Source organism: Amblyraja radiata, chromosome 26 (assembly GCF_010909765.2).
Source record: "Amblyraja radiata isolate CabotCenter1 chromosome 26, sAmbRad1.1.pri, whole genome shotgun sequence".
NCBI classification, from domain to species: Eukaryota; Metazoa; Chordata; class Chondrichthyes; order Rajiformes; family Rajidae; genus Amblyraja; species Amblyraja radiata.
The window spans coordinates 36,339,960-36,367,355 of record NC_045981.1 but is presented as its reverse complement, the minus strand read 5'-3'; the positions used below and the strand labels follow the sequence as shown (position 1 = coordinate 36,367,355).

The 27,396-nt window shown below is 45.6% G+C and overlaps 1 protein-coding gene across 11 annotated transcripts in view; it reads right to left on the bottom strand.

Annotated features, from left to right (window-relative positions):
* Positions 1-292: 292 nt before the first annotated feature.
* Positions 293-27,396, bottom strand: part of spag9 (sperm associated antigen 9) — a 132,588-nt gene continuing 105,484 nt past the window's right edge. For 7 of the 11 annotated variants that reach the window (XM_033044699.1, XM_033044701.1, XM_033044702.1 and 4 more), the window contains 12 exons: positions 25,223-25,447; positions 20,314-20,521; positions 19,138-19,260; positions 18,561-18,641; positions 16,221-16,288; positions 14,861-15,009; positions 12,564-12,735; positions 11,419-11,532; positions 8,095-8,133; positions 5,758-5,934; positions 3,417-3,545; positions 293-1,464 (listed from right to left, as the gene is read on the bottom strand). In XM_033044699.1, coding sequence (XP_032900590.1) covers positions 1,349-1,464; positions 3,417-3,545; positions 5,758-5,934; positions 8,095-8,133; positions 11,419-11,532; positions 12,564-12,735; positions 14,861-15,009; positions 16,221-16,288; positions 18,561-18,641; positions 19,138-19,260; positions 20,314-20,521; positions 25,223-25,447 — 1,601 coding nt within the window. In that variant the 3' untranslated portion in view covers positions 293-1,348. The remainder of the gene's footprint in view (positions 1,465-3,416; positions 3,546-5,757; positions 5,935-8,094; positions 8,134-11,418; positions 11,533-12,563; positions 12,736-14,860; positions 15,010-16,220; positions 16,289-18,560; positions 18,642-19,137; positions 19,261-20,313; positions 20,522-25,222; positions 25,448-27,396) is intronic. The other 4 variants (XM_033044705.1, XM_033044704.1, XM_033044708.1 and 1 more) reach the window with 1 other exon arrangement.

The window sequence follows — 27,396 nt, the reverse complement described above, 5'->3', positions numbered from 1 at the left end:
CACATGGGCAAGTTGAAGTGAAGGGCATGTTTCCATGCTGCCAACTCCCACGTCACACTACAGTGCTGATGCACAGACCCTGCACGACTCATTCTGCCCTCACGCCTCCATTCCATGGGCCATGCAATCTAGTTCTCTGCAGCACCCTGATGAAGGAGCATCACAACAACCCTGGATGAGGAGAAACAACCGTTAAGACATGTGGCAGGAACTTCAAACATTTTTTGGGGGGGTGGGGAGAACAGACAGAATGTAATGCCAGTGGAAAAAAATCCCAGGAAGCCTTACAGAATAAAAATAAAATTTGATTTATTCCTTCATTGCAAATCACTGTGCCTGATTCCGCACTCTCCCTGACCTGGGTGTTCCATCTTCTACAGACCCCACACAATGCAAACTAGCTCAGAGCTAAAGAAACACAACCAAGCAAACAGCAGGTCATCTTTGATATACATATATATTTTTTTTCTTGTACAAAGTTACATTCAGAACCACAAAGGTTCATTAATAATAGGTAATAAATACTGAAATGGCTACACTGCAATGTGAGCTATTGAGCTCACCATAATGAAGCCTTGGCTTTCAACAGAGAGCAATTTAACGCCGCAGCATTCAGTTTCCAAATTACAGAGCAATTAAAATACAAGATAAAGTGTCTAAAGAGTAAACTTACAAAAAAAAAATACAGACCATAAAATTTGTATATTTTTAAAATAGGCTTGGAGAGGTGAACATGTTTCTTTCAACAAAACTGTCAATAAAATTAATCCACTTCTGTTAGAGAAAAGAAGAGATTTTAGTAGTGTGTATATAAAATGGATCTGAGGTGTAGCGCAGGTTGTCAACTTTCCCTGTCACAAGTGTCAAGAGTTTCTACAACAAATTGCTTTATAAAAGTTTGATGAGTTGTCCCAAACACCACAGAGTTTACAACTTGTGAAATGAGTGCCGCTCTGGGTAAATGTCCTTTGGTAACTGTGCTAACGCCCACACAGAAATAAATAGCTTTCTTTATAACCATTGCAAATACAAATTAGTTCTTTAGAATAGTGTTAGCATAATAACCCTTGGAAACTAACACTAGTTTCACTAAGGCAGCCTAAGTTTCTGGAAGTGACTAATGATCAGCAAGCGTGTCCTTTCAACAGTAGGAAGACCCTGTGAGGAATGGGCAAGGGCGAGACCACTCACAGATACTTACCCCTCTCTCACCCTCACCATGCAAGCCGAGGGACCATGGTGAAGAACTGCTCAAACACTTTGCGGTGAAGAAATTAAAACCGAAATAAACCAAAATAAAACAACATGCAAGGTGTGTATCTCAGTCATCCAGTGGTGAGGTTGTCCTTCAGTCATTGTTGAACATGACTTGCCAGACGATTAAGTGACTTCTCTCTGCCTTGGCCAGTGAAGGTGGCACCTGTAGTTTCTCCCTGAGATCCTCAGTCTCTTCACTCTCATCACCTGCAGGAACAACAAGTTTCAGAAACCTCTGGCCGCCATGGATCAACATTTGGGAAGTCAGCATGGATTTACACAACAGAGTCACCCACCCAGCCATCATGCCCAAACTGACTCGGGGAGAGAGCAGCCCAGTCATACGGTCACGCGATAGGAGTAGAATTAGGCCATTCGGCCCATCAGTCTACTCCACTGTTCAATCATGGCTGATCTATCTCTCCCTCCTAACCCCATTCTCCTGCCTTCTCTCCATAACCTCTGACACCCATAGTCAGTCACTCCGTGTACACTACAGTAGGTGGTGCAAGCTTCCCCTCATGCTTTGTAGCTGAAGCAGAGGACAAGAAGGGTCCCGGGCAGTTTGAAACTGCTCTTAGAATCTCCGAGATCACCCCAGATCTTTACCGCAGTGCCACTATCCCCCCCCCCCCCCACTCATTAATTTGGTTCATGTCCTTCTGTTTTGAATGAACAAGGCACCAATAACGATTGTGAACAGCCAGGGATCTCAAAGTCCTCCTGAAAATCTAAGATGTGCTGAAGCCTGCTTATCTATTCTAACAACCACATTGCCAAAGGATTGAAATGGATTAATCAAACGTGATCTTGTCTTTACAAATCACGATGGCTCTGCTTAATCCCATTTCTCTTTCCAACGTGTCCAGTTAACACATCCCTCATCCTATCCGGCATTCTCTCCACCGTGACATTTGGCTCCCTCTAACTCAGCTCAAGCTTGCTCCCATTCATCCCACAGGAACAACTCCAGAGGTCGATGAGCAGAACATCCCTCATCTGTAAACTCTGCGATGTAGATCACAGGGTCTGTGGCTTTACCAGCTTCAAGCTCACCAGCGTTGAGTGCTACATTTGATTAATACCCCGTCCCTTCAGTCCCTCTCTCGGGGAGGTGTCTAAGACGTTGACAGTCTTGTGGGAAGGGGCGAAATCTCTGACAGATCTGCCAGCTCTTGCCCCACCCACCCCCTCCACACTGACCATCTCCCCTCTATCCTTCCAATAGAGATAAAGGGCCTTGACCCAAAACCTCATCTTTCCATTTCCTCCACAGATACTGCTCGGCAGGTCAAGCCACAAGCTTTTTTAATAAGCAACTCTGTAAGCATTTTCTTTTGATTTAATACCATCTCTAATTGCTCTCACCACCCCTGGATGAATCAGTTTTCCGTCTGAAACAAAATTCTGTTACCTAATTGATCAGGAATCTTACTGATTCAAGATGTTGATTCCTGCATCACTGAAAACTCACCAGTCACTGTCCTGCACTGAACCTCACTGGGAAATGTGCTAAACTACCGGGTAATATCTACGTGGAACAGCACACGGACAAGCCCTTTGGCCTACAATGTCTGAAACATATAAGATTGTTAAGGGCTTGGACACGCTAGAGGCAGGAAACATGTTCCCGATGTTGGGGGAGTCCAGAACCAGGGGCCACAGTTTAAGAATAAGGAGTAAGCCATTTAGAATGGAGACGAGGAAACACTTTTTCTCACAGAGAGTGGTGAGTCTGTGGAATTCTCTGCCTCAGAGGGCGGTGGAGGCAGGTTCTCTGGATACTTTCAAGAGAGAGCTAGATAGGGCTCTTAAAAATAGCGGAGTCCGGAGATATGGGGAGAAGGCAGGAACGGGGTACCGATTGGGGATGATCAGCCATGATCACATTGAATGGCGGTGCTGACTCGAAGGGCCAAATGGCCTACTCCTGCACCTATTGTCTAACATGATCTCTCATCTACTTGTGCATAATCTATATCCCTCCATTCTCTGCATATACTTCCTACTTGGAATTACACCCAATAGTCTGGAGAATCTGCCGATCTGCTCCCAAGGTGCCAGGTGCATGTTGGAGAGACACAGAATGCTGGGGAGAAGCTTCCCGCCTGGCCCAGCGGCTCCCGTTGGGTGAAACAATGAACAAGCTGGGTCCTCACCCATCCTGAAGTCGATGTAACCTTCTCCCCCGCTCATCACCAGCACTGACGGCACCGACGATTGGCCAGAAGAATCAGAGGCTGCGGCTCCTAATTTTTCAAATGAATGTTGAACATCAAACGGTGTCCCTAGGGCAAGACCAGACATCGGTCACAAATCACCAAAAACAAAACTGCTGATGCTAGAAATCTGAAATAAATGCAGAGATACTGGCAGCAGCTCCGAGAAGGGAACCAGTTTGACTTTCGGATCTGGGACTCTTCATCGGAACCGATGAGGTGACCAGGGAAGGGCGATGGCTGGGACTAGAGGGAACCACCTGCTCGGTGGAAGAGCAGGTGTGATCAGATAAGCTGCCATGTAACGCAAGGCTGCCATGTTCCCAGAGAGAAGGGGTTGTAAGAATGCAGGAGGCCACAGGCAGGAAGGTCAGGGGGGGGGGGGGGGGGGGGGGGGGGGGTGCCAGTACCCAAAGGTCCAGTGCTCCTCTGGCATTCTGTGCAGCTGCATCATCAACTGATCCTAATGGCCAACATTACCCCACCTGATCAGAGCAATTCCCTTCACTGCCCTCCCCGTATTCTCTGCTCATCCCTAAACTGCTGGACCTTCTGCAAATGGCTTCTGGGCAACCGATCGCTAGATCTCAGTCAGTTAGAATTGGTCATAACATTTTGTGTACCTTGACGCTCAACACTGGGATCCCTCCATTCACATGGGATGCTGGGAGAGCTAGCTAACTGGGTAGAGAATTGACTTCATGGAAGGAAGCAATGGGTGGTGCCTCAGGGATTGGTGTTGGGCCCCATTGCTGTCTGTGATTCAGATCAACAATTCCGACGAAAATGTACAAGGAATGAATAATTAGTAAGTTTGCAGGTGACACTAAAGTGGGTGGCATTGAAACATGTAAAATTGTTAAGGGTTTGGACACGCTAGAGGCAGGAAACATGTTCCCGATGTTGGGGGAGTCCAGAACCAGGGGCCACAGTTTAAGAATAAGGAGTAAGCCATTTAGAACAGAGACGAAGAAACACTTTTTCTCACAGAGAGTTGTGAGTCTGTGGAATTCTCTGCCTCAGAGGGCGATGGAGGCAGGTTCTCTGGATGCTTTCAAGAGAGAGCTAGATAGGGCTCTTAAAAATAGCAGTCAGGGGATATGGGGAGAAGGCAGGGACGGGATACTGATTGGGTATGATCAGCCATGATCACATTGAATGGCGGTGCTGGCTCGAAGGGCCAAAAGGCCTACTCCTGCACCTATTGTCTATTATAAACCAGTGAAGATGGTTATCAAAAATCACAGCAGGATGTTGATCAGCTCAGCTATCAGGATTGTTCCCAGCCAGACACGGTCTTTCCCCATTTCCCAGCATCATGGTCATCTCCAGCTGGAATGGGATTCCATGCTCAACATTAGGTGTTACTGGGACTGAGTGGCACCTTCCTGAATCAGAAGGTCCAGGCACTCGGGCAGAGAACTCTGCGTGAATGACAAAGATGCACATCAGCACTGCTGTCCTTTGGTGCCTATTGTATGGTCAGCACGCAACAAAAGCTTCTCGCTGCACCTCGGTACACGTGACAATAAACTAAACCCCCAGCCGAACACGGAAAGAGTGCATTGTGAACGTTTAATGCAGGGGATTTAGAAGTTGCCACCCCCCCCTGCCGATGTTTACCCCGAAACACAAAATATCACACTGCTGTCTGATGGCCACCTTTTAAATATTTAATACAATGGCTACAGTTTGTTTAAAAAAACTTTCAAATCAAGTATTTTGGGACTTTCTGAAAGGGATGCAGAGAGTGTTAATATGAATCCAATTATTTTGTGTGCAACATTTAATCTTCATAAACCAAGGGCTCTTCTGAGCAAATACAGATTAGATTCTGGGTACGTATAATTTAGCATGTTTTAGGTAAGCGTTCGGTCTCCAATATATGAAGAACTACGGACTCACGTAGGAGTGGCAGTGTCACCAATGTGGTATGAATATTGATTTCTTCAACTTCTAGTAACCCTTGCTTCCCCTCTCTCCAGCCCTCCCCCACCCTCGGTCTCTGGCGTTTCACTGTCCACCCAATTAACTTTATTGTTTGCATGCCCCGTATGCCTATGTATCACCTTTCCCCACAGCCAACAACGAACCGTTCTACATTTCCTTGAGCATCGTCTGTTTTGATCTGTCATTTTCACACCTTGCCCTTCCATATCTCTCATTTCCCTCTCCCCTGACTCTCAGAAACATCACCCATTCCTTCTCTCCAGAGATGCTGAGTTACTCCAGCATTTAGTGCCCTTGAAGCCGGTGGAGACGGAGGATGGGAGTAGCTCACCTGGAACGGCCACAAAGAACTTGACGGCATCTCGGTGCCCGTGGAAACACAGCTGAGCGTGGGCCATGGAGCAGTACGGGATAAACGTGCCAGGGGTGATCTTGTCACTGTTCTCATCGCCGTAGACACGGATGACATTTCCGGGACGGTTTCCAGACCCCCCTGACGCCTTATTGGCTGCAGAGCGAGAGAGAGAGAGAGAGAGGGAGAAAGAGAGAGAGAGAGAGAGAGAGAGAGAGAGTGGTCAGAGGGAGGGAGACACAGGTCAAGGCAACAGCAACGTATTTCTGGAGAAATAAAACAAAATACAGCCACGATTATGGCAGTGCTGGCTCAAGCTGAAGCAAAATGAAGAGGTGTTAAAGTAAACAGAGGGGCTTGAAGAAGTGTGGCAGCTGAGGAATCCACAGGGCATGCTGGCTCCTGCTGATGCTGGGAGGACATGGGTGATGGAGGATGTTTAATGCCAAGCGGCCACCCCTTGTGCCAGTCAGGGCACCGTGCCACCTACGGCAAGAAACCTCTCCCACTGCAGACTCACAACAAACTCTCTTCCCAATAGGATCCGATGCAGAATCTCATCGGTGGAAGCAGTCAAATTTATTGTTAGTGTTTTTAAGTAAATTGATGTCGATCCTTCTGCTTTAGAGTTGTTTTATTAAGATAGAAACTTCAATTGTTGCAGTTAGGTTTCCAAGTAGAACGGGGGGGGGGGGGGGGGGTCAGTGTGGACTCTGTGCATGGTGACTCCGACTGCACTGATCAGGGCGAGGGAAGAACAGGAGGATTTCAGTTCTATCCTCGGAGATGAACAACGTTTCAGTCCCAGCAGGTCACACACACACACACACAGTGCTACAAACAGGAAGCATGAACAAGTACAAGCCCATTGACAGGAGTCAGCCAGACACATTTAGTCCAAGTCTCTCCTCTGACAAAGCTTCACAGTATTTAACTCCACCACATTGGTCCATCTGAAACAAAGACCATTGGTTGTGTTGCACAGAACAGTTTGTGTTGCTGACAGGATGTGGTATGTTGTTGGTTCACATGCTTGATCAATGGCGATTTATCATTCATGTTTTATTATTATTAATGTTTAATGTTTTCGGAGTCATTCGTAACTGTCACTGTATGTCATGTTGTCACTTGTGGGCGGAGCACCAAGGCAAATTCCTTGTATGTGAATACTTGGCCAATAAACTGACTTACTTAAAAAAGGATTCTGAGCACTGGGTACAGACTGTTGTGCAGCTTCAAAGCAAAGGTGCATCTTTGTAGAAGGCAGTAAAGTCCTTCTGCCCCAGTAGCTGTACACTACTCTGACACTCACATCTGCAGCTATTCATCCAACAACCAGTGCCAGCACAGAGTTCAATGCATGTTGATCTCACTTTGTGATCAGATTCCCTCTGCTCAGCTCCTCGCAGGCTACTGTGCTGAGGAGTCACCTCTGCTGCAAATTCACCCACAGCCGCCATTCTAATGAGGCAGGCAGGATATTCCAGCTCAATGCAGAAACAGGGCCTGGGAGAGTGAAGAACTGTGAGACTTTCCAGTTGCATCAAATCGCAGCAGAAACAGGAACTTGGCTGCCACACACACGCAGACGCACGCACACACACACTCACACACACGCTCACACACACACACACTCACACGCAGTACAATGATCACCATTTAAGTCCCCCCCTCCAGTGTGGGAAGCTCCTGCATTTTATTCATGCGATTCAAGATTGTAAACGTTACTTACATAGATGTGTCAAAACCCACGATACACAACAGAATGACACTCACTGCATCAGTTTATGTCAGCAGATGCCAACTACCTAACCCCAATTTTGTTAAATTATTAATTTCATAAGTTGGTAGAAAGCCAATTTGATCATTGATCTTAATAGAGTAATATAAATGTCAAATCTGTTGAGGGTGTTTTTAGCAGAAGGCTGAACATTACATACATTCTCCACACCTATGGCCATCCTGGGGTTTTATCGTATTAGTAAATGGAACAGCAAGTTGTGGCAGATAAATAAATGAAAGACAGGCAGAGCGTTGCACAGCTTCAGAGAAGAAACATGGAAATGAAGGTCCTCAAAACAAAATTAAAAGCACCCTTGGAGACAAGGGATGGAACGTCCAGTACACAGGCTACTGTGAACATTCAGCAAACAATACATACTGCCGCATTGCAGTGATCAGCGCCAGGGTAACATTTAGACACAAGAGAGAGGGGAGAGTAGGCCAAACATTATAAATAAAAAAGGAGGATTATAAGCTGCCTGGACTGCTAGAACAGCCCGAGGCAGAGGTTGTGATGGTTTGATCTGCACTTACCCCTCAGACCCAGTAAACGTCCCTGGTGGAGGACGACAGCTACAGTGCAGAGAGGTGGCAAGGGGGGGGTGGTGGACAAGTATGACATTAGAGGAAAAGGATTAGAACCCACCACTCTTACATCTCCAGCCTGAAGTTTGCTCTTTACACGAACAAACAGTTTTACAACAAAATCTCTTACGCAAACATGAAACCCTTTAAAAATGGATCCCACTGCCTGTGGCATCGACAGCTCGATCCACCACACTTAAACTCAGTGGATGGTGAATGGGTGTACCACAGTGTTCAGTCCCAGCCTCAGTAAAGACATATCACTGGGTGATCTGTTTGTATTTACTGGGTACCATGAGAGTCATTTAGATAATTACAATCGTCTAGAGGAAAGAGGCAATCATTAGTAACAATTCTGGCGGCGTTATACCAGCGGTGCAGCGGGTAGAGCTGCTGCCTCACAGTGGCTAAGACCCGGTACAACCCTGACCCCGGGTGCTGCCTGTGTGGAGTTTGCACGTTCTCCCTGTGACTGCGTGGGTTTCCTCCGGGTGCTCCGGTTTCTTCCCACCTCTCTCACACACGTGCGTATTGGGAGGTTAATTACCCTCTGTAAATTGCCCCTATGTGTAGGTGAGGGGTAACATGGAGAGAATAAAGTTGATTAGACTAGTGTAATGGGTGGTCGGCATAGACTGGGAGGACAAAGGGGCTGGTTTCCACGCTGCATCTGTTTATCGCAAGGCTGTGGTTCAAACACAATGTTACTCTAGCACCAAATCGTTGGTTCAGAATGGACAGCCTTTTTTAAATCCAAACACGTCCAACTTTAGTTGCTTTTAATCCTTTTCAATTTTGTGGATTTGTCTCCAGAGAAATTTCCTCCAAAATCTCGAGGCTAAAACATCACCGGTTTGCGCATTATTTTCATGTAAAGACTAAACCTTGCACACAATTATAACGATTAAGCAGGTGTGTGTGTGTGTGTGTGTGTGTGTGTGTGTGTGTGTGTGTGTGTGTCTGTGTGGTGTGTGGTGTGTGGGTGTGTGTGTGTGTGTGTCTGTGTGGTGTGTGTGTGTGTGTGTGTGTGTGTGTGTGTGTGAGTGTGTGAGTGTGTGAGTGTGTGAGTGTGTGTGCGCGTGTGCGCGTGTGCGTGCGCGCGTGCGTGTGCGTGCGTTCAGAATGAAAATAACTCTGACTCTATTTACGGAGTGAGCTGCCAGAGGAGGCAGACAAAAATGCTGGAGAAACTCAGCGGGTGAGGCAGCATCTATGCAGCGAAGGAATAGGTGACGTTTCGGGTCGAGATCCTTCTTCAGACTGAAGTTGAGGCAGGAACAATAACAGCATTTAAAAGGTATTTGGATAGTTACATGGAGAGGATATGTTTCGAGGGATATGGCCAAACACGGGCAAATGGGACTGGCTTAGATGGGGGCAGCATGAATGAGTTGGGCTGAAGGGCCTGTTTCCGTGCTGTATGACTATGACTAATTCAGCCTCAATCCACTGGAACTGTGGGCCGAGCTGTGAGACTTGAGAAGCTACAGGTCAGGGACTATTTCTGCAGGTTGGGAGGGTTGGAGATGGGGTTTCCCCACTGACTGTTTCCAGGTAGCGAGGAGCATAGACAGGAGTTCAGACACGAGACGCCCACACCGGGAAAGGTAGCGGACAGGGGCTGCTCATCCATGAAAAGGGATCACCTCTGGGAGAACTCAAACCACACCAGATTAGTATCCAGAGTTAAAACACAGAACAGAGGTATTACCCACCTGACAGAGACTCCAGCATTCACATTTAGGTACTCATCAATTTGCAGCGCACTTAGTGAGGGACGAATCCCAAGCACTACGGCTTGTACAAGACATTCTTAATCTTAACCGATAACCCATGGTGGGATTGTCGGCGACTAGACCGTCTCCCCCACCTGGTTTGCCAGGTGAGGAGGGGGCTGTGGACCCCCAGCAGGACCAAGAACAAGAGCTGTCAAAGGGTGGATGAGCTTCTGGCGAGCCAACATAGCGAACCGTCCACACTTCAGTAGAAGTTACGATCACTGTCGTACACGGCATTGTAAGGCATGATGATGCACACACCAAAATCCAAGACTTCCAGCGGCGGAAGTCGGCAGGAACTGGAGGACAGAGATGTGTGGTGCGTCTGTCATCGTTCCCGTTGGAAACCAGCGCCACAACACTACCAGTGGCACAGTGGGTAGTGCTGCTGCCTCACAGTGCCAGAGACCCGGGCTCGATTCTGACCTCGGGTGCCGTGTGTGTGGAGTTTGTATTCTCCCTGTGGCCGTGTGGGATTCCCCGCTCTTGCTCCGGTTTCCTCCCACATCCAAAAGACGAGCGGGTTTGTAGGTTCATTGGCCCTCTGTAAATTGTCCCTAGTGTGTAAGGAGTGGATGGGATAATTTAGAACTGGCGTTAACGAGTGATCGATAGTTGGCGTGAGGTCCGGGGGCATGTTTTCATGTTGTATCTTTAAGCTTCAAGTGCCCAGGGGAGGTACAATACAAAACCTTTCTCCACAGGTAGTTTGGGCCTGATGGAAGCTTGGTCTGTGGAGGACTCAGAGCTGACCCTTCCAGCTGAGCAGCAGTGGGTTTTCACGTGATAGGAGCAGAATTAGGCCATTCAGCCCATCAAGTATACTCCGTCATTCGATTATAGCAGATCTATCTCTCCCTCCTAACCCCATTCTCCTGCCTTCCTCTCATAACCCCCAATACCCGTACTAGTCAACAATCTATTTATCACTGCCTTAAAAATATCAATTGATGGGCTCCACAGCCTTCTGTGACAATGAATTCCTCGCCGGAATTCCAACCTGAAGCAGCATGAAGCTGGGCAGAAAAGGAGGAATGCTGTAGATGGGCAGGTTGTTCAATTCCAAAGAGTTTTGGGGGAAAGGCTTGGATAGAGTGGATGTGGAGAGGATGTTTCCACTAGTGAGAGAGTCTAGGACTTGAGGTCACAGCCTCAGAATTAAAGGACGTTTTTTTAGGAAGGAGATGAGGAGAAATGTCTTTAGTCAGAAGGTGGTGAATCTGTGGGATTCTTTGCAACAGACGGCTGTGGAGGCAGAGTCAGTGGATATATTTAAGGTAGGTATAGATAGATTCTTGATCAGTACGGGTGTCAGGGGTTATGGGGAGAAGGCAGGAGAATGGGGTTAGGAGGGAGAAATGGATCAGCGAATCGGTTTGACAGGCAGAGTAGGCTTGATGGGCCGAATGGCCTAATTCTACTCCTATCACGTGATGCTATGAACAGGAGGAGGCCGGTGTAACGGCGTGGTGCTGAAGGCCAGCTGGTTACTCACTTTCCGTCAGGGGGATTGAGATGATGACGCCGTTACCTGTCCCCACCCACAGGCGGTTACAGGACACCATGAGAGCCGTGATCCGCACAAACGAGAAGCCCAGTTTCCCAGTCCCTGCAAAACAGAAATATTACACACACTTGCTGAACACCGCAACGACAATCACCCCGACACGTTCCCTCCTCTTAAATGACAAACTAAACAAACAATAAGTCATTCACCTGTCAGGGCATTGAGTGCAAGAGTCAGGAAGTCAGCATGCAGCTCTATAGGACTTTGGTCAGGCCGCATTAGGAGTGCGTATTGTAGTTCTGGTCGCTACATTGCAGGGAGGATGTGGAAGCTTTGGAGAGGGTGCAGAGGATGCTTACCAACATGTCAGATTAGAGGGTTTTAGACACAGGAAGAGGTTGGACAGATTTAGACACTTTTCTTTGCAACGTCAGAGGCTGAGGGGAAATCTTACAGAAGTATATAAAATTATGAGGGGTATAAATAGGGTAGACCATCTGAAATGTTAAATATTAGAGGGCATGTCTTTAAGGTGAGAGGGGCAACGTTTAAAGATGTGCAGGGCAAGTCCCACCCCCTCCTCCCCCACCCGCTTAGGGTGATGGGGGCCTGGAACTCACTGCCAGGGGTGGTAGTGATATTATGATGGTGTTTAAGAGGCATTTGGATAGGCACAGACATTATGGGCCAAAGGGCCTTTGTCTAGGAGACATTTAGACAGGCAAGGCAGAGAAAGACATGGACCTAATGCAGGCAGATAGATTTATGGAGTAATAGAAACAGGTCCTGTTCCTGGGCAGTCCTGTTCCATGTTTCTAGTTTTTACGAAGGAACTGCAGATGCTGGAAAATCGAAGGTAGACAAAAGTGCTGGAGAAACTCAGTGGGTACAGCAGCATCTATGGAGCGAAGGAAATAGGCAACGTTTCAGGCCGAAACCCTTCCGGGTTTCGGCCCGAAACGTTGCCTATTTCCTTCAGGGTTTCGGGCCGAAACTTTGCCTATTTCCTTCGCTCCATAGATGCTGCTGCACCCGCTGAATTTCTCCAGCACGTTTGTCTACCATGTTTCTAGTTGAAGGGACAAGCACAACATCAGGTTATTTGTAGAGTCGCAGCAGCTGTGGTCTCTCACCGAGCATTTTGCTGACGTACGGTTCGATGTCTACATCCTGCAGGTGTTGGTAGGTGTGGACATGGTAGAGGCGCAGGGTGGAGTCCAGCCGGATAGAGACCCACACACCGTCGCCCACCCAGGCCAGCTGTCGTACCTGGCTCTCCTTCCGAGGGTGGGCGTCAAACGATTTCTGTCCAGGCACAAGCAGAGGGTTCAGCTGGAGTACAATAACCTTCCCAGTGAGAGTGAGAGCATTCACCGAGCCCAGTGTCACAATGACCCCTGGGTGGTGCAGTAGACAATAGACAATAGGTGCAGGAGTAGGCCATTAGGCCCTTCGAGCTAGCACCGCCATTCAATATTATCATGGCTGATCATCCAACTCAGTATCCTGTACCTGCCTTCTCTCCATACCCCCTTATCCTTTTAGCCACAAGGGCCACATCTAACTACCTCTTAAATATGAACTGGCCTCAACTACCTACTGTGGCAGAGAATTCCAGAGATTCACCACTCTCTGTGTGAAAAATGTTTTTCTCATCTCGGTCCTAAAAGATTTCCCCCTTATCCTTAAACTGTGACCCCTTGTTCTGGACTTCCCCAACATCGGGGACAATCTTCCTGCATCTAGCCTGTCCAACCCCTTAAGAATTTTGTAAGTTTCTATAAGATCCCCCCTCAATCATCTAAATTCTAGCGAGTACAAGCCGAGTCTATCCAGTCTTTCTTCATATGAAAGTCCTGACATCCCAGGAATCAGTCTGGTGAACCTTCTCTGTACTCCCCCTATGGCAAGAATGTCTTTCCTCAGATTAGGAGACCAAAACTGTACGCAATACTCCAGGTGTGGTCTCACCAAGACCCTGTACAACTGCAGTAGAACCTCCCTGCTCCTATACTCAAATCATTTTGCTATGAATGCTAACATACCATTCGCTTTCTTCACTGCCTGCTGCACCTGCATGCCTACTTTCAGTGACTGGTGTACCATGACACCCAGGTCTCGTTGCATCTCCCCTTTTTCTAATCGGCCACCATTCAGATAATAGTCTACTTTCCTGTTTTTGCCACATAACCTCACATTTATCCACATTATACTGCATCTGCCATGCATTTTTGCCCAGTCACCCAGCCTATCCAAGTCACCTTGCAGCCTCCTAGCATCCTCCTCACAGCTAACACTGCCCCCCAGCTTCGTGTCATCCGCAAACTTGGAGATGTTGCATTCAATTCCCTCGTCCAAATCATTAATATATATTGTAAATAGCTGGGGTCCCAGCACTGAGCCTTGTGGTACCCCACTAGTCACTGCCTGCCATTGTGAAAAGGACCCGTTTACTCCTACTCTTTGCTTCCTGTCTGCCAGCCAGTTCTCTATCCACATCAAGACTCACCACTCTCTGTGAGAAAAAGTGTTTCCTCGTCTCCGTTCTCAATGGCTTACTCCTTATTCTTAAACTGTGGCCCCTGGTTCTGGACTCCCCCACCATCGGGAACATGTTTCCTGCCTCTAGCGTGTCCAAGCCCTTAACAATCTTCTGTGTTTCAATGAGATACCCTCTCATCCTTCTAAACCCCACAGACTGCAGTAGTCACGGACAACATGGTTTATTTGATTAAAATCACACAGAAATACAGCTATTGCTCCTTTCTCTTGTTGAAAGTAGGTGCAGAGAAAAGGGAAAGATACTTTTTGCCTCCAATACTTGTGGCAATTCGAGTCGGACTATGTTTCAATACACAGTGTAAATTGCTAGCTTAAAACAAACAACGTCAAAAAAAATCAATGGAATCAATAAATTGAAACAAACAGATTGGGATATAGACACAAAATGCCACCCAGCCATATCCCCATCCATGTGTAGGAAGGAACTACAGACGCTAGTTTCAACCTATGATACGCATAAAACGCTGGAGTAACTCTCTCATTTCCTGTCCCCTGAGTCTCCGTCTGAAGAAGAGTTTCAATCTAAAACGCCACCTATTTCTTCGCTCCGGAGATGCTGCCTGACCCGCTGAGTTACTCCAGCATTTTGTGTCTGTCTTGGGTCTAAAGCAGCATAAGCAGTTCCTTCCTACACATAGGATTGTGTGCAGGCAGCTTGCTTGTGTGGGGTTTAGTGCTCAAACGTCAAGGCTGCGCTGAACAGATACATCTTGAAAAAGTTTCTCCTTTTCTCAATCGTTGAGTTGAAAAGCAAAAGAATTTGTAACCTGAGCCCGAGAATATTTGACACGCAGGCACATTTTAATCCAGATCATTCAATATGTTGCAGCTGGTTTTTTTTTAAATTCTTAACTTTGAAGCACAATACCTCAATTTTCATGGCTTTTGGTTGTACGATGTAGATTTTATTCTTGTAGCCACACCATACTTTATCGTGCACGACTGTCATGCAGCGAATGGAGTGATGCGGTCGCCCAAAGTCCAGAAGGTGATAGTTGGTGAGGTCCCACTGGCCATCTAAGCACAAACACAAAGGTTGTCAAAATACAAGCATCCATCTGGAAGGTAAAAGTCTGCCTGTAACACAGTCTGACTCACATCAACATTATACACTGGGCAGGTGGTACAGAAGGCTGAAGTCACACAGCACCAGGGTCAGGAACAGCGACTAACATACAACCAATAGGTTCATAAACCGACCTGCACAACCCTAACCCCACCTCTTGCACAACCATGGACTTGTTTTCTAATTGTGCATTTTTACAATAATGCCTTGCTTTCCCACTGCCACGGTCATTTTCATTATCTTGTAGAAGTGTGTTTGATTTATGTATAATTAATGTCAGTCTAACACTAAGTGTCTGTGATGTTGCTGCAAGCAAGACGTGTGCATCTGACAAAAGAAATGTGACTTGGCTGCGTGCTCAGCTTAAGAACTGTTAATGGGACACAAACCATTCCCTCTCCATGCACTGAAGTAACAAAATTAAACCCAGGCCATCCACATTAAACGGCAACTGTCACATTAGGGCGGCACAACTGGTAGAGTTGCTGCCTCACAATGCCAGAGACTCGGGTGCTGTCTGTGTGGAGTCTGCACATTCTCCCTGTGACCGCATGGATTTCCTCCCACATCCCAAAGACGTGCAGGTTTGTAGGTTAATTGGCCCTCTGTAAATTGCCCCTAGTGTCTATGTGGGGAGTGGATGAGAAAGTGGGATAACATGGAACTAGTGTGACCATGTGATGGATGGGCGGCATGGCCTCTGTTGGCTGAAAGGTTTGTTTCCATGCTGTATCTCTGACACTAAACTAAACATATCTTCCCTCTAGACTTCAAGAACTCTCCCCTCAGGTTCCCGGTGAGGTGATCCGCGGGAGAAACATAAGCTGGTAATGCAAGTGATGGGAAGGGCACATTGTAAAGCCATCAAAGTTGCAACACTGGATAAATGCAGGTTTAATCGGGTACAAATGATGCATCCTCTGTTCAAAATCAATAATTGTCCTTTAATCCTCAAGCAATTTGAGATGGTGATATATACTGGTGACCAGATGTGAGGTGTGGAGCAGGATTGGATACTTTGTACCTTCAATGTGCAAGTTTAATGGCAAAATGTGTTGTCCTGGATGGAGAAGGAGCAATGAATGACAGACTACATGGCTTCCTTCATTCAGACCGTCCCCATTGACAAGAGGGACATGTGACTGGCAGCATGGCATCTTACCTACTCCTCTGTGGAAGATTGCCAAGGTTCCATCAGCTAAAGCCACTAATACTCTTCCTTTTAAATGTCTGACAAGAGAGGAAAAAGGTGTGAGCAGCAACATGGAATATCACAACGTTTATTTTCAATAGACAATTAGTGGCAAAGTATTTTTATGATATAGTCTCTCTTTAAACCGGAAATATGGATTGCCGATTACAACTGGAGAGCAACAATTTGTAGACACCTCCCCTCCACACAGCACTGACTCTGCAGCCTTGTCTTACACTCCCAGCATCGCTCCTCAAATAGTGTACCCACCTCAGACCAAAACCTAGCTGCAGGTGTTGGGGCTTCTGGGCTTGGTTGGAGGATTGGATCTCCTCTTCTCAAAGCAAGTAATTAGAGGGCGCAGCTTTAAGGTGAGAGGGGAAAGTTTAAAAGGAGATGTGCGGGGCCAGTTTTCACACCGAGTGGTAGGTACCGGGAATAACAATAATAATTAATAATCATCGTTGAAAACATCAGTGGGCACGGTGCCTTACAATGCCGTGTACGACAGTGATCACAACTTCTACTGAAGTGTGGATGGCTGTTGGCTCGCTAGGAGCTCATCTGCCCTTTGACAGGTCTTGTTTTTGATCCTGCTGGGGGTCGTCAGTCCCCTCCTCACCTGGCAAACCAGGTGGGGGAGACGGTTTAGTCGCCGACTACCCGGCCTGCTAGGTAGCAGGGGATTACATGGTACCCGTGGCAGTGGGAACTCCCCCTGGCCTGACTGAAAGTCATTCTCCTAATATCCAAACATACCAATCTCCAATTGGTTTTACAGGACAATTGGTGGTGGGGGCAGATACAACAGGGGCTCCTAGATAGACACATGGATATGCAGAGAAAGGGGGGGATATGGATTACATGCAGGCAGAGGAGATTAGCTCAACGTTCAACATCAATGTTGTGGGCAGAAGGGGCTGTTCCTGTGCTGTACTGCTGCATGTTGGAAGAGATCTACATCCAATATTCACTCACCCAGATGAAACGGAATGGGCTCTCACATAGGTATTGGCTTCATCATTTATAATATCCACTCAAACATTTAATCAATGTGGTGTAGAGATTTGACTCCAAATAACTTAATCAATAACTAGGAAAAGGGTAGATGCAACGAGACCTGGGTGTCATGGTACACCAGTCATTGAAAGTAGGCATGCAGGTGCAGCAGGCAGTGAAGAAAGCCAATGGTATGTTAGCATTCATAGCAAAAGGATTTGAGTATAGGAGCAGGGAGGTTCTACTGCAGTTGTACAGGGTCTTGGTGAGACCACACCTGGAGTATTGCGAACAGTTTTGGTCTCCAAATCTGAGGAAAGACATTCTTGCCATAGAGGGAGTACAGAGAAGGTTCACCAGACTGATTCCTGGGATGTCAGGACTTTCATATGAAGAAAGACTGGATAGACTCGGCTTGTACTCGCTAGAATTTAGGAGATTGAGAGGGGATCTTATAGAAACTTACAAAATTCTTAAGGGGTTGGACAGGCTAGATGCAGGAAGATTGTTCCCGATGTTGGGGAAGTCCAGAACAAGGGGTCACAGTTTGAGGATAGAGGGGAAATCCTTTAGGATCGAGATGAGAAAAACATTTTTCACACAGAGAGTGGTGAATCTCTGGAACTCTCTGCCACAGAAGGTATTTGAGGCCAGTTTATTGGCTATATTTAAGAGGGAGTTAGATGTGGCCCTTGTGGCTAAAGGGATCAGGGGGTATGGAGAGAAGGCAGGTACAGGATACTGAGTTGGATGATCAGCCATGATCATATTGAATGACGGTGCAGGCTCGAAGGGCCGAATGGCCTACTCCTGCACCTATTTTCTATGTTTCTATGTAAACCTGCCACCTTTTCTGGCCACAAATACACACCAATTCAATAGAAATAATTTGGAAATGTGGATTATTACCCAGGCATAGAGCTATATATTTTTTTATAAAAACAAATGTAACTTCAGGACAAAATAAAAGGCACAGCTGAAAACCTTCTGAGTATACAGGACCTTCTCGCAAAAAGATCAGCAGGAAGTTGTTGATTAAAAGAGGAAAAACAACCAGGATGTTAAAACCAAAACTTGCGACTGGAAGGAGATTGAGAATAATTAGGAAGTGTGGTGAGTGGTCAGCCTGACACTAGGAGTGTATTGGGCAGATCACTCTGGTGATCACCGATTCCTCATCTCTGTATTGACAAACGACTTTCTATCCACAAGATCTGAAACACTTCATGGTTAAGTGTCCACCAACAAACCCGGTAAATGGTTAATAAAGTTGCAGTAACACGTGAAATATTATAAATGTTTCTAACTTACACAATACTAAGAATGGAGTCCTTAAGTTTAATGGAGTGTAGACATTTCTTCCACTGAGCTACGGAGGAATGGACATACAAACTGCAAGAAGAAAACAAGGATATTGTTTCTTCACAATTCACATTTAAAAATGAAGAACAAATGTCAAGTTAAAAATAAGATGAGTTCAGACCAGTTAATTTCCATCTGAATCATTACAATGGTTTTGCATTTATTTTTAGTCTGTTCTAAAAACTTGCTACTCACAATATATAACCATATAACCATATAACAATTACAGCACGGAAACAGGCCATCTCGACCCCTCTAGTCCGTGCCGAACACATAATCTCCCCTAGTCCCATATACCTGCGCTCAGACCATAACCCGACCATAATCAGAACAATATTCTAGAGTTAACAATGCCAAAATAAACTTTTAGGAATCACGGCAACACCTTTAGAAAAACCTTAATTTCTAGCAGCTTAATGAATTCACCAAATGCTCTGGAAGGTGATTCAAGTCAGGGTTTACTCCCTGGCCTATCTCCACTGGTGAAACTGTAAATGTGAGAAGTATCATCGTGCATCAAACTCACCAACCACTCTGTGCCCCAAGCCACATAGTGGGTAGAACACTACTCATTTTCTCAGCTTCTTCACGCATCAGGTCCTGCTCCATTGGAAGTGCAGATACTCCGTCCTTGTACAGATCAGATTCCCTGGAATAACAAACAGATTCAGATTCAAGGAGCTGTATGCCATTCCACGAGTAAATCATTGACAATTTTATTGCAATGGGATAACAGAGTAAAGACATCAGACAGGGCCCTGGAGAGGTCACACTAGAGAACTGTGTACAGTTTCATTCTCCTCACCGGCAGGTACAGTTGCTATAGAGTAGGGCAGTGGAGGTTGACCAGGCTGGTTCCTGGGCTGCCCGTCTGTCTGAGTCAGCTAAGCTGGCATTCTCTCATCTTTACAAAGACGAGCGCTGATCTCATTGAGACATTCTCGCTTGTCTGGGAAGATGCAGAGTTCATACTTCCCCTGCACGAGGCATCTGACAGTAGTTGTCACAGCCTCAAAATAAGGGAGAAGGAAATCACAATGAAATGAGGAGAAATATCCCTTTAAGGTGGTCAATCGTTTGGAATTCCCCATCCTCAGACCTGTGGAGTTCATTCAAACACAGATCGACAGTTTCTTGGCTAAAGGAGAAAGGAAAGGGATATGGGACAGGGCAGGAAAATGTTGCCGAGGTAGTATATGAGTTATGATCTTTGAATGGCAGAACCGGCTCAAGGGGCTGAATGGCCTTTCAGCTTCTACTTCCTATGTTCTTTTGTTCATTTGAGACCCTTAAAACATCTGATATATATATGTGTGTGTGGGTGGGGAAGTAAGCTCAGAGAGTACCTACACAAACACCTTAGAGCAGAGAGGTTTGTTTGCTTCTGACGTGGTGTTTTGGTCCAGCACAACACCAACCTTGTTCTGAACAAGGATGAGGTTTTAGTCGAGAGCTACGGTGGTTCAGACACTGAAAAGAAAACTTCCAATGTAGCTAAACCAAGCAATAGATGTCATCGCAAACCCAGCGACCACAACCTCTCCAGACATCCCCCTGTAAACGTGCTTGGCTAATTTGGGAAAATGGAGACATATTTAAACCAAGGACAATGCAACATTCCACACTTTGTAACCTTTATCAAAATTGCAGTCTTTACTTTTGACCAGTTTAGTTTTCACTCCAGTCCTACAGCTCCATGTACCGTCTGTTGTAGGTCTGCGTGTTGTCAGAAGAGCTCTGCACTCCCAGGGGATCAGTGAAGACATGCTCCGTGTAGGCACCCGACTGACTGCCATCGGTCACATCATCATCTGACACGGGGAGGTTTAGGTTGGACTCTGTTGCTTCTGTGGCCTCTTCTGCTGCCAGCAAACTTTCATCAGGACTGCCACTCACTTCACCAACGTCCCCTGAAACATATATGTGCATGTATTACAGAAGATATTCTTGCAAGAGACGCGGCATTTAAGACACTTGGGCAGATACATGGATAGGAGAGGCCAAGGACGCGGGAAAGACCAAACACGGTAAAATTAGAATAGCTTAGATGGGGCATCTTGGCTGGCATGGATGAGTCGGGCCGAAGGGCCTGTTTCCGTGCTCTATCACAATGAGACCTGAAAACGGATAGATTTAGTGGCCCATTGTCACCAGGCCATCCATCCAGCCAACAAGTGATGGGTCATTGCCTGATGCACAAAGGATTTTAAAAAGTGACTTAAACTGCTCTCTCATATGCCTGCTCTTTTAACTCGTCAGTAAGAATTCACTTTAGTTAACTTCCCTTTTTCTGGAAATACCATCAACTGCAGCCAGCGAGCATTAACATTTACAGTGCCCTCCATAATGTTTGGGACAAAAACCCATCATTCATTTATTTGCCTCTACTCCACAATCTGAGATTTGTAATAGAAAAAAATCACATGTGGTTAAAGTGGACATTGTCAGATTTTAATAACGCCCATTTTTATACATTTTGGTTTCACCATGTAGAAATTACAGCAGTGTTTACTCATAGTCCCACCATTTCAGGGCACCATAATGTTTGGGACACAGCAATGTCATGTAAATGAAAGTAGTCATGTTTAGTATTTTGTTGCATATCCTTTGCATGCAAAAGATATGAGTCTGCGATTCATGGACATCACCAGTTGCTGGGTGTCTTCTCTGGTGATGCTCCGCCAGGCCTGTATTGTAGCCATCTTTAGCTAATGCTTGTTTTGGGGGCCCGTCCCCTTCAGTTTTCTCTTCAGCATATAAAAGGCATGCTCAATTAGGGTTCAGATCAGGTGATTGACTTGGCCACTCAAGAATTGACCATCTTTTAGCTTTGATAAACTAATTTGTTGCTTTAGCAGTATGTTTGGGATCATTGTCTTGCTGTGGAATGAACCGCCGGCCAATGAGTTTTTAGGCATTTGTTTGAACTTGAGCAAGTAGGATGTGTCTATACACTTTAGAATTCATTATAACAATAATAATAATAATAATAATAATAATAATAATATATTTTATTGTCATTGCACATAAGCACAACGAGATTTGGTATGCAGCTTCCAACCGATGTCATAACATGAATAACTAATAAAATTTGGATTTAGATACCCCGAGAACATGGATTGTAAAAAGAACAGTAAAACAGTCAAAACAGTTCAACAGACTAAAGTGCAGATGTGTCTGTGCGACGTGACCATCCGAGGGAGACAGTCCAGGGGGGGTGGGGGGCACTCAGCAGGGCCCGTTCAGAGCCGCATATAGCTCTGGGAATGAAGCTGTTCCTGAGTCTGGAGGTTCGGGCGTAGAAGGCCTTGTAACGTCTGCCAGAGGGAAGTAGTTCGAACAGTCCGTTACAAGGGTGTGAGGAGTCTTTGTGGATGCTGACGGCCTTCCTGAGGCACCGTGTGTGGTCGATGCCCTCCAAGGCTGGTAGCTGTGTCCCAATAATCCTCTGCGCTCTGTGGACGACGCGCTGAAGAGCTCTCCTCTCCGCCTCCGTGCAGCTGAGATACCACACAGAGATGCCATACGTTAATATGCTCTCTGTGGTGCAGCGGTAGAAGGTTGTCAGCAGCTGTTGGGGCAGACCAGTCTTTTTTAATGTCCTCAGGAAGAACAGTCGTTGCTGTGCCTTCTTGACCAGCGCAGCGGTGTTGGTGGACCATGTGAGATCCTCTGAAATGTGAGTGCCCAGAAACTTAAAGCTGGACCATCTAATACCATCAGCAGTTGTATCATCAATGAAGGTGAGTGAGCCAGTACCTTCAGCAGCCACACATGCCCAGGCCATAACACCCCCACCACCGTGTTTCACAGATGAGGTGGTATGCTTTGGATCTTGGGCAGTTCCTTCTCTCCTCCATACTTTGCTCTTGCCATCACTCTGATATAAGTTAATCTTTATCCCATCTGTCCACAAGACCTTTTTCCAGAACTGTGGTTGCTATTTTAAGTACTTCTTGGCAAACTGTAACTCGGCCATCCTATTTTTGCAGCTAACCAGTGGTTTGCATCTTGCAGTGTAGCCTCTGTATTTCTGTTCATGAAGTCTTCTGTGGACAGTGGTCATTGACAAATCCACACCTGACTCGTGAAGACTGTTTCTGATCTGTCAGACAGGTGTTTGGGGATCTTTCTTTATTATAGAGAGAATTCTTCTGTCATCATCCTTGGCCTGCCAGTCCCTTTGCGATTAGTAAGCTCACCAGTCAACTCTTTCTTCTTAATGATGTTCCAAACAGTTGATTTTGGTAAGCCTAAGGTTTGGCAGATGTCTCTAACAGTTTTACGTTTGTTTCTCAGTCACATAATGGCTTATTTGACTTTCATTGGCACAACGTTGGTCCTCATGTTGATAAACAGCAATAAAAGTTTCCAAAGGTGATGGAAAGACTGGAGGAAAGACTAGGTGCTGAGAGCTCTCTTATACCTGCATTAAGGAGGCATTTAAACACACCTGATCAATTACAAACACCCGTGAAGCCATGTGTCCCAAACATTATGGTATCCTGAAATGGGGGACTATGTATAAACACAGCTGTAATTTCTACATGGTGAAACCAAAGTGTATAAAAATGGTCTTTAATAAAATCTAACAATGTGCACTTTAACCACATGTGATTTTTTCTATTACAAATCTCAAATTGTAGAGTACAGAGGCAAATAAATAAATGATGGGTCTTTGTCCCAAACATTATGGAGGGCACTGTGAATGGTACACGGTTAAGCCCCTGTCCCACTTACGTGTCCTTGGCACGCTAATTATGCGACCTCGTCATCTCTTTGAGGCGCATGGGTATCGTGTGGGCCGTGCGGGACGGTGGGATGGAGAAGCGCGGAGGGGTTATGGAGTTATACGCGGTATCGCGCGGCGCTCCGGAATGTTGTAGGGTAACAAAATATTTGCGCGCCTCCGGCGTGACGTTGCGCATACCTGCACAGGCGCATTGCGGTCCCACGATACCCGTGCGCCTCAACGCGACAACGAGGTCGCGTAATTAGCGTGCCAAGGACATGTAAGTGGGACAGGGGCTTTACACTGCAGCAACCTGCTGAGGCCTTTCTTAATACAAAGGTCCAGAGCAAGGTCAAACTCACCTTCCTATCCACAATGCTGAAGACATTGGATCTTCATCACCATTACTATTTTTATCCTCTTCACTCCCTCCCCAATCTGCAGACGACAGAAGCGTTGAGATCACTGATGGGAGTTTCCTTTTCCTGTGCAGGTCACCACACAACAGGAAGGATTGGTCAGCACCAGCAAAGACACAGAGGAGATTCACAGGAAGAGGGCACCCCAGAATGGAAAACACTAACCACGAGAAAACCTCAGCGCGAGGTGTCTGCACTGCGGCAAATGGAGGATATACTCAAGGAGTATACAAGCTTCAGGGTCCTGGAGTGGGACACAAGAGCCCGATCTATTGCACGATTGTATTCATTCATAGTATTATTATTATTATTATTAATATCAACTTTATTTGTTTAGTACTTTTCATACAATTGAATGCAACCCAAAGTGCTTTCCACAAAAGCACAGGTTTAAACAAAAATACAATTTAAAAGTAAGGACATAGACAGTTAAGAGCATAAAAAGCATAAATTTATATAAAATATAAAATAAAAAACTGAGAGTGTAAAAGGACTAAAAACAAAACCACTGATGTCAAATAGAGTCCCATATACTATTTGAGTACACACTCTGCTGAATGGTACGCCGAGATAAATACAAGAGAATAAAGGTCATTTTGACAATGTCATCAGTGGAAGTATTATCGGATCTGTTTAGGTGGCATGGAAAAGCAAGCTTTTCACTGTATCTCTAAACACAACAAAAATAAAGCTACATTTTATTTCTAGAGAGACAATTGTTATTAGTGTGAGGAGCAGAAAGGTCAATAAACAGAGAACTCAGACTGAAAAGGGGATATGAAATGGCATTGGTGAAGGTAGACACAAAATGCTGGAGTAACTCAGCGGGACAGGCAGCATCTCTGGAGAGAAGGAATGGGTGATGTTTCAGGCCATGACCCTTTTTCAGACTGAGAGTCGGGCAGAGGGAAGCACAGAGCGGAGGAAGGCTAAGGCATGAAAACAGGACATCAAAGGGGATGAGGTTCAAGGAAAAAATGGAATAGATCATTGTTAGCTTGGAGAAGCTGACAACGAAGCATACAGAGATGACATTTAATTAGACTGGTCGGAGAAGTGGGAAGGGGATGGAGAGAGAGGGAAAGCAAGGGTTACTTGAAGTTAGAGAAGTTAATGTTAGATTAGATTAGATTGGATTTGTTTATTGTCATTCAGACCTTTCGGTCTGAACGAAATTTTGTTTCTCTGCAGTCATACATATAATTTAAAAAATGACAAAAACACACAATCAACACAAATTTAACATCCACCACAGTGAGTTCACCAAACACCTCCTCACTGTGGTGGAAGGCAAAATCTTAAAGTCTCTGTCTCTTCCCTCTTTGTTCTCCCTCTGCGACGGTTCATACCGCTGGGGTGTAAGCTGCCCAGGTGAAATACGAGGCGCTGGGCTTCACTCTGACAGTAGAGGAGTTGGATTAGCTTTTTATACGTACATACAAAGGTTAGCGAAGACATACCTGACTCTCCCTGGATTGGCGAGGTGCTGCCTTGGGTGTGCATGCTTGGAAGGACAGTACTCCCTTCTGTGGTGCAACCAACCACTGTGATCCCTCCCAACAGATTGTCACTGCCAGCCGAGCTGTTACTGGCGACGCTGCCTGCTAGCGAGCTGCACTCCGCCTGGCTCCCCTCACCGTCCGTTGCAATCTCTTCTCCAGCAGGATAGTCCGTCTCTCGGGCACCTATCAAGTCAATCAAGTTTATTGTCCTACATACAAGTATGCTGAGGCACAGGTACAAATGAAAATCAAGGCAATGATTCAATAAGATATCAGATCATCTAGTCACCAACTGATCACCATTAATCCATCACTGCAGAATGGCATCAAGTAAAGGGCATGCCTAACCCACACATGGAAACTATACTCAGCTGCTCTCATTCTTCATCCAGTGTTTTGAAGAATAAGAAGTAATCCTACTGAAACACATTGTATTTTGAGGGGGATTAATGGGTGGATGATGAGAGGACATCTCCCCTCCTGAATGTATCTCGAATAGGGGCAGAGTTTCATAATGATCATATCCAAATAATCATGACACAAATAATCCTGTACAAAATCATGAGAGGAATAGATTGGGTGGACACACAGAGTCTCTTGCCAGGAGTCGGGGAATCAAGAACCAGCGGGCATAGGTGAGGGGGGGAAAGATTTAATATGCACACAGGGCGGTGGGTGTATGGAAAGAGCTGCCAGAGGAGGTAGTTTTTGAAATGTTACTGTTGCAATGTTTAAGAAATATTTGGATAGGTACATGGATAGGGTAGGATTAGCCCGGATATGGGCCAAAAGCAGGAAGGCGGGACTAGTGTAGGTGGGACATGTTGGCTAGTGTGGGCAAGTTGGGCTGAAGGGCCTGTTTACACGCTGTACGACTATGACTCTAATAAAGAGTCACCCATTTTGTTCAGAGAAGAAATATGTCCTTGCAGAGGGTTACGAATCTTTGGACTTGCCCACCCAGGGAGCAGTTGTGTATTTACTATTTGTTTTAGCGTTTAACTTTATCATTTCTACCTTTTTTTTCTAAAACTGCAAATAATAACTTGTTTCTGTTAAAGCTCTTCAATATTTTTTTTCTCTTTACATTTTAAACGGATGTCTCCGAAGAAGAAATGAAAAATTGTCAATCCAAATGCCCAGCAAAAGAGACTGATTTAGACAGCATTCACAGAGACTATCTGAATTTGGACTTCTCCAAATGTGATGATCTACAGGACATTGTTAATGGGAAAGTAGTGGGCAGAAATGCATGTCATGCGTGGTTTGAAGAGCAAAAACTTGTAGTTTACAATGCCAACATTGAAAAGTTGAGGAAAAACAAGGTGTAGAGTTGTTTATTGGTTACAATCTGAGGAGTATGATGATGCTACTGATTATGATATGTCAATGTACCAGCTAGCAACTGATCTCCATAAAGACTTGGTCTATTGCTAGAAAGTGTCATTTATTTACCTGTCTGTTACAGACTGACATAATATAATGCAATAAGATTAAAGTTCTGATCTTGAGAATATCACATTTTTAAATTTTCAAGGCAGTCTGGGTGTTTATTACTATTTCCGTCACAACGGTCAATTTTGTAATTAGCTACATAGAAAATAGGTGCAGGAGGAGGCCATTCGGCCCTTCGAGCCAGCACCGCCATTCATTGTGATCATGGCTGATCGTCCCCAATCAATAACCCGTGCCTGCCTTCTCCCCATATCCCTTGACTCCACTAGCCCCTAGAGCTCTATCTAACTCTCTCTTAAATCCATCCAGTGACTTGGCCTCCACTGCCCTCTGTGGCAGGGAATTCCATAAATTCACAACTCTCTGGGTGAAAAAGTTTTTTCTCACCTTCCCTTTATTCTAAGACTGTGGCCCCTGGTTCTGGACTCGCCCAACATTGGGAACATTTTTCCTGCATCTAGCTTGTCCAGTCCTTTTATAATTTTATATGTTTCTATAAGATCCCCCTCATCCTTCTAAACTCCAGTGAATACAAGCCTAGTCTTTTCAATCTTACAATTAGGTAACTAACTAATTATATGCTTTAATTTCAGGTCATCTAATTAAGACGTTTCATATTTGTTTCAGAATGCTTCAATCTATAATAACTGAAAATGTCATTCAGTTCTCTTAATTTT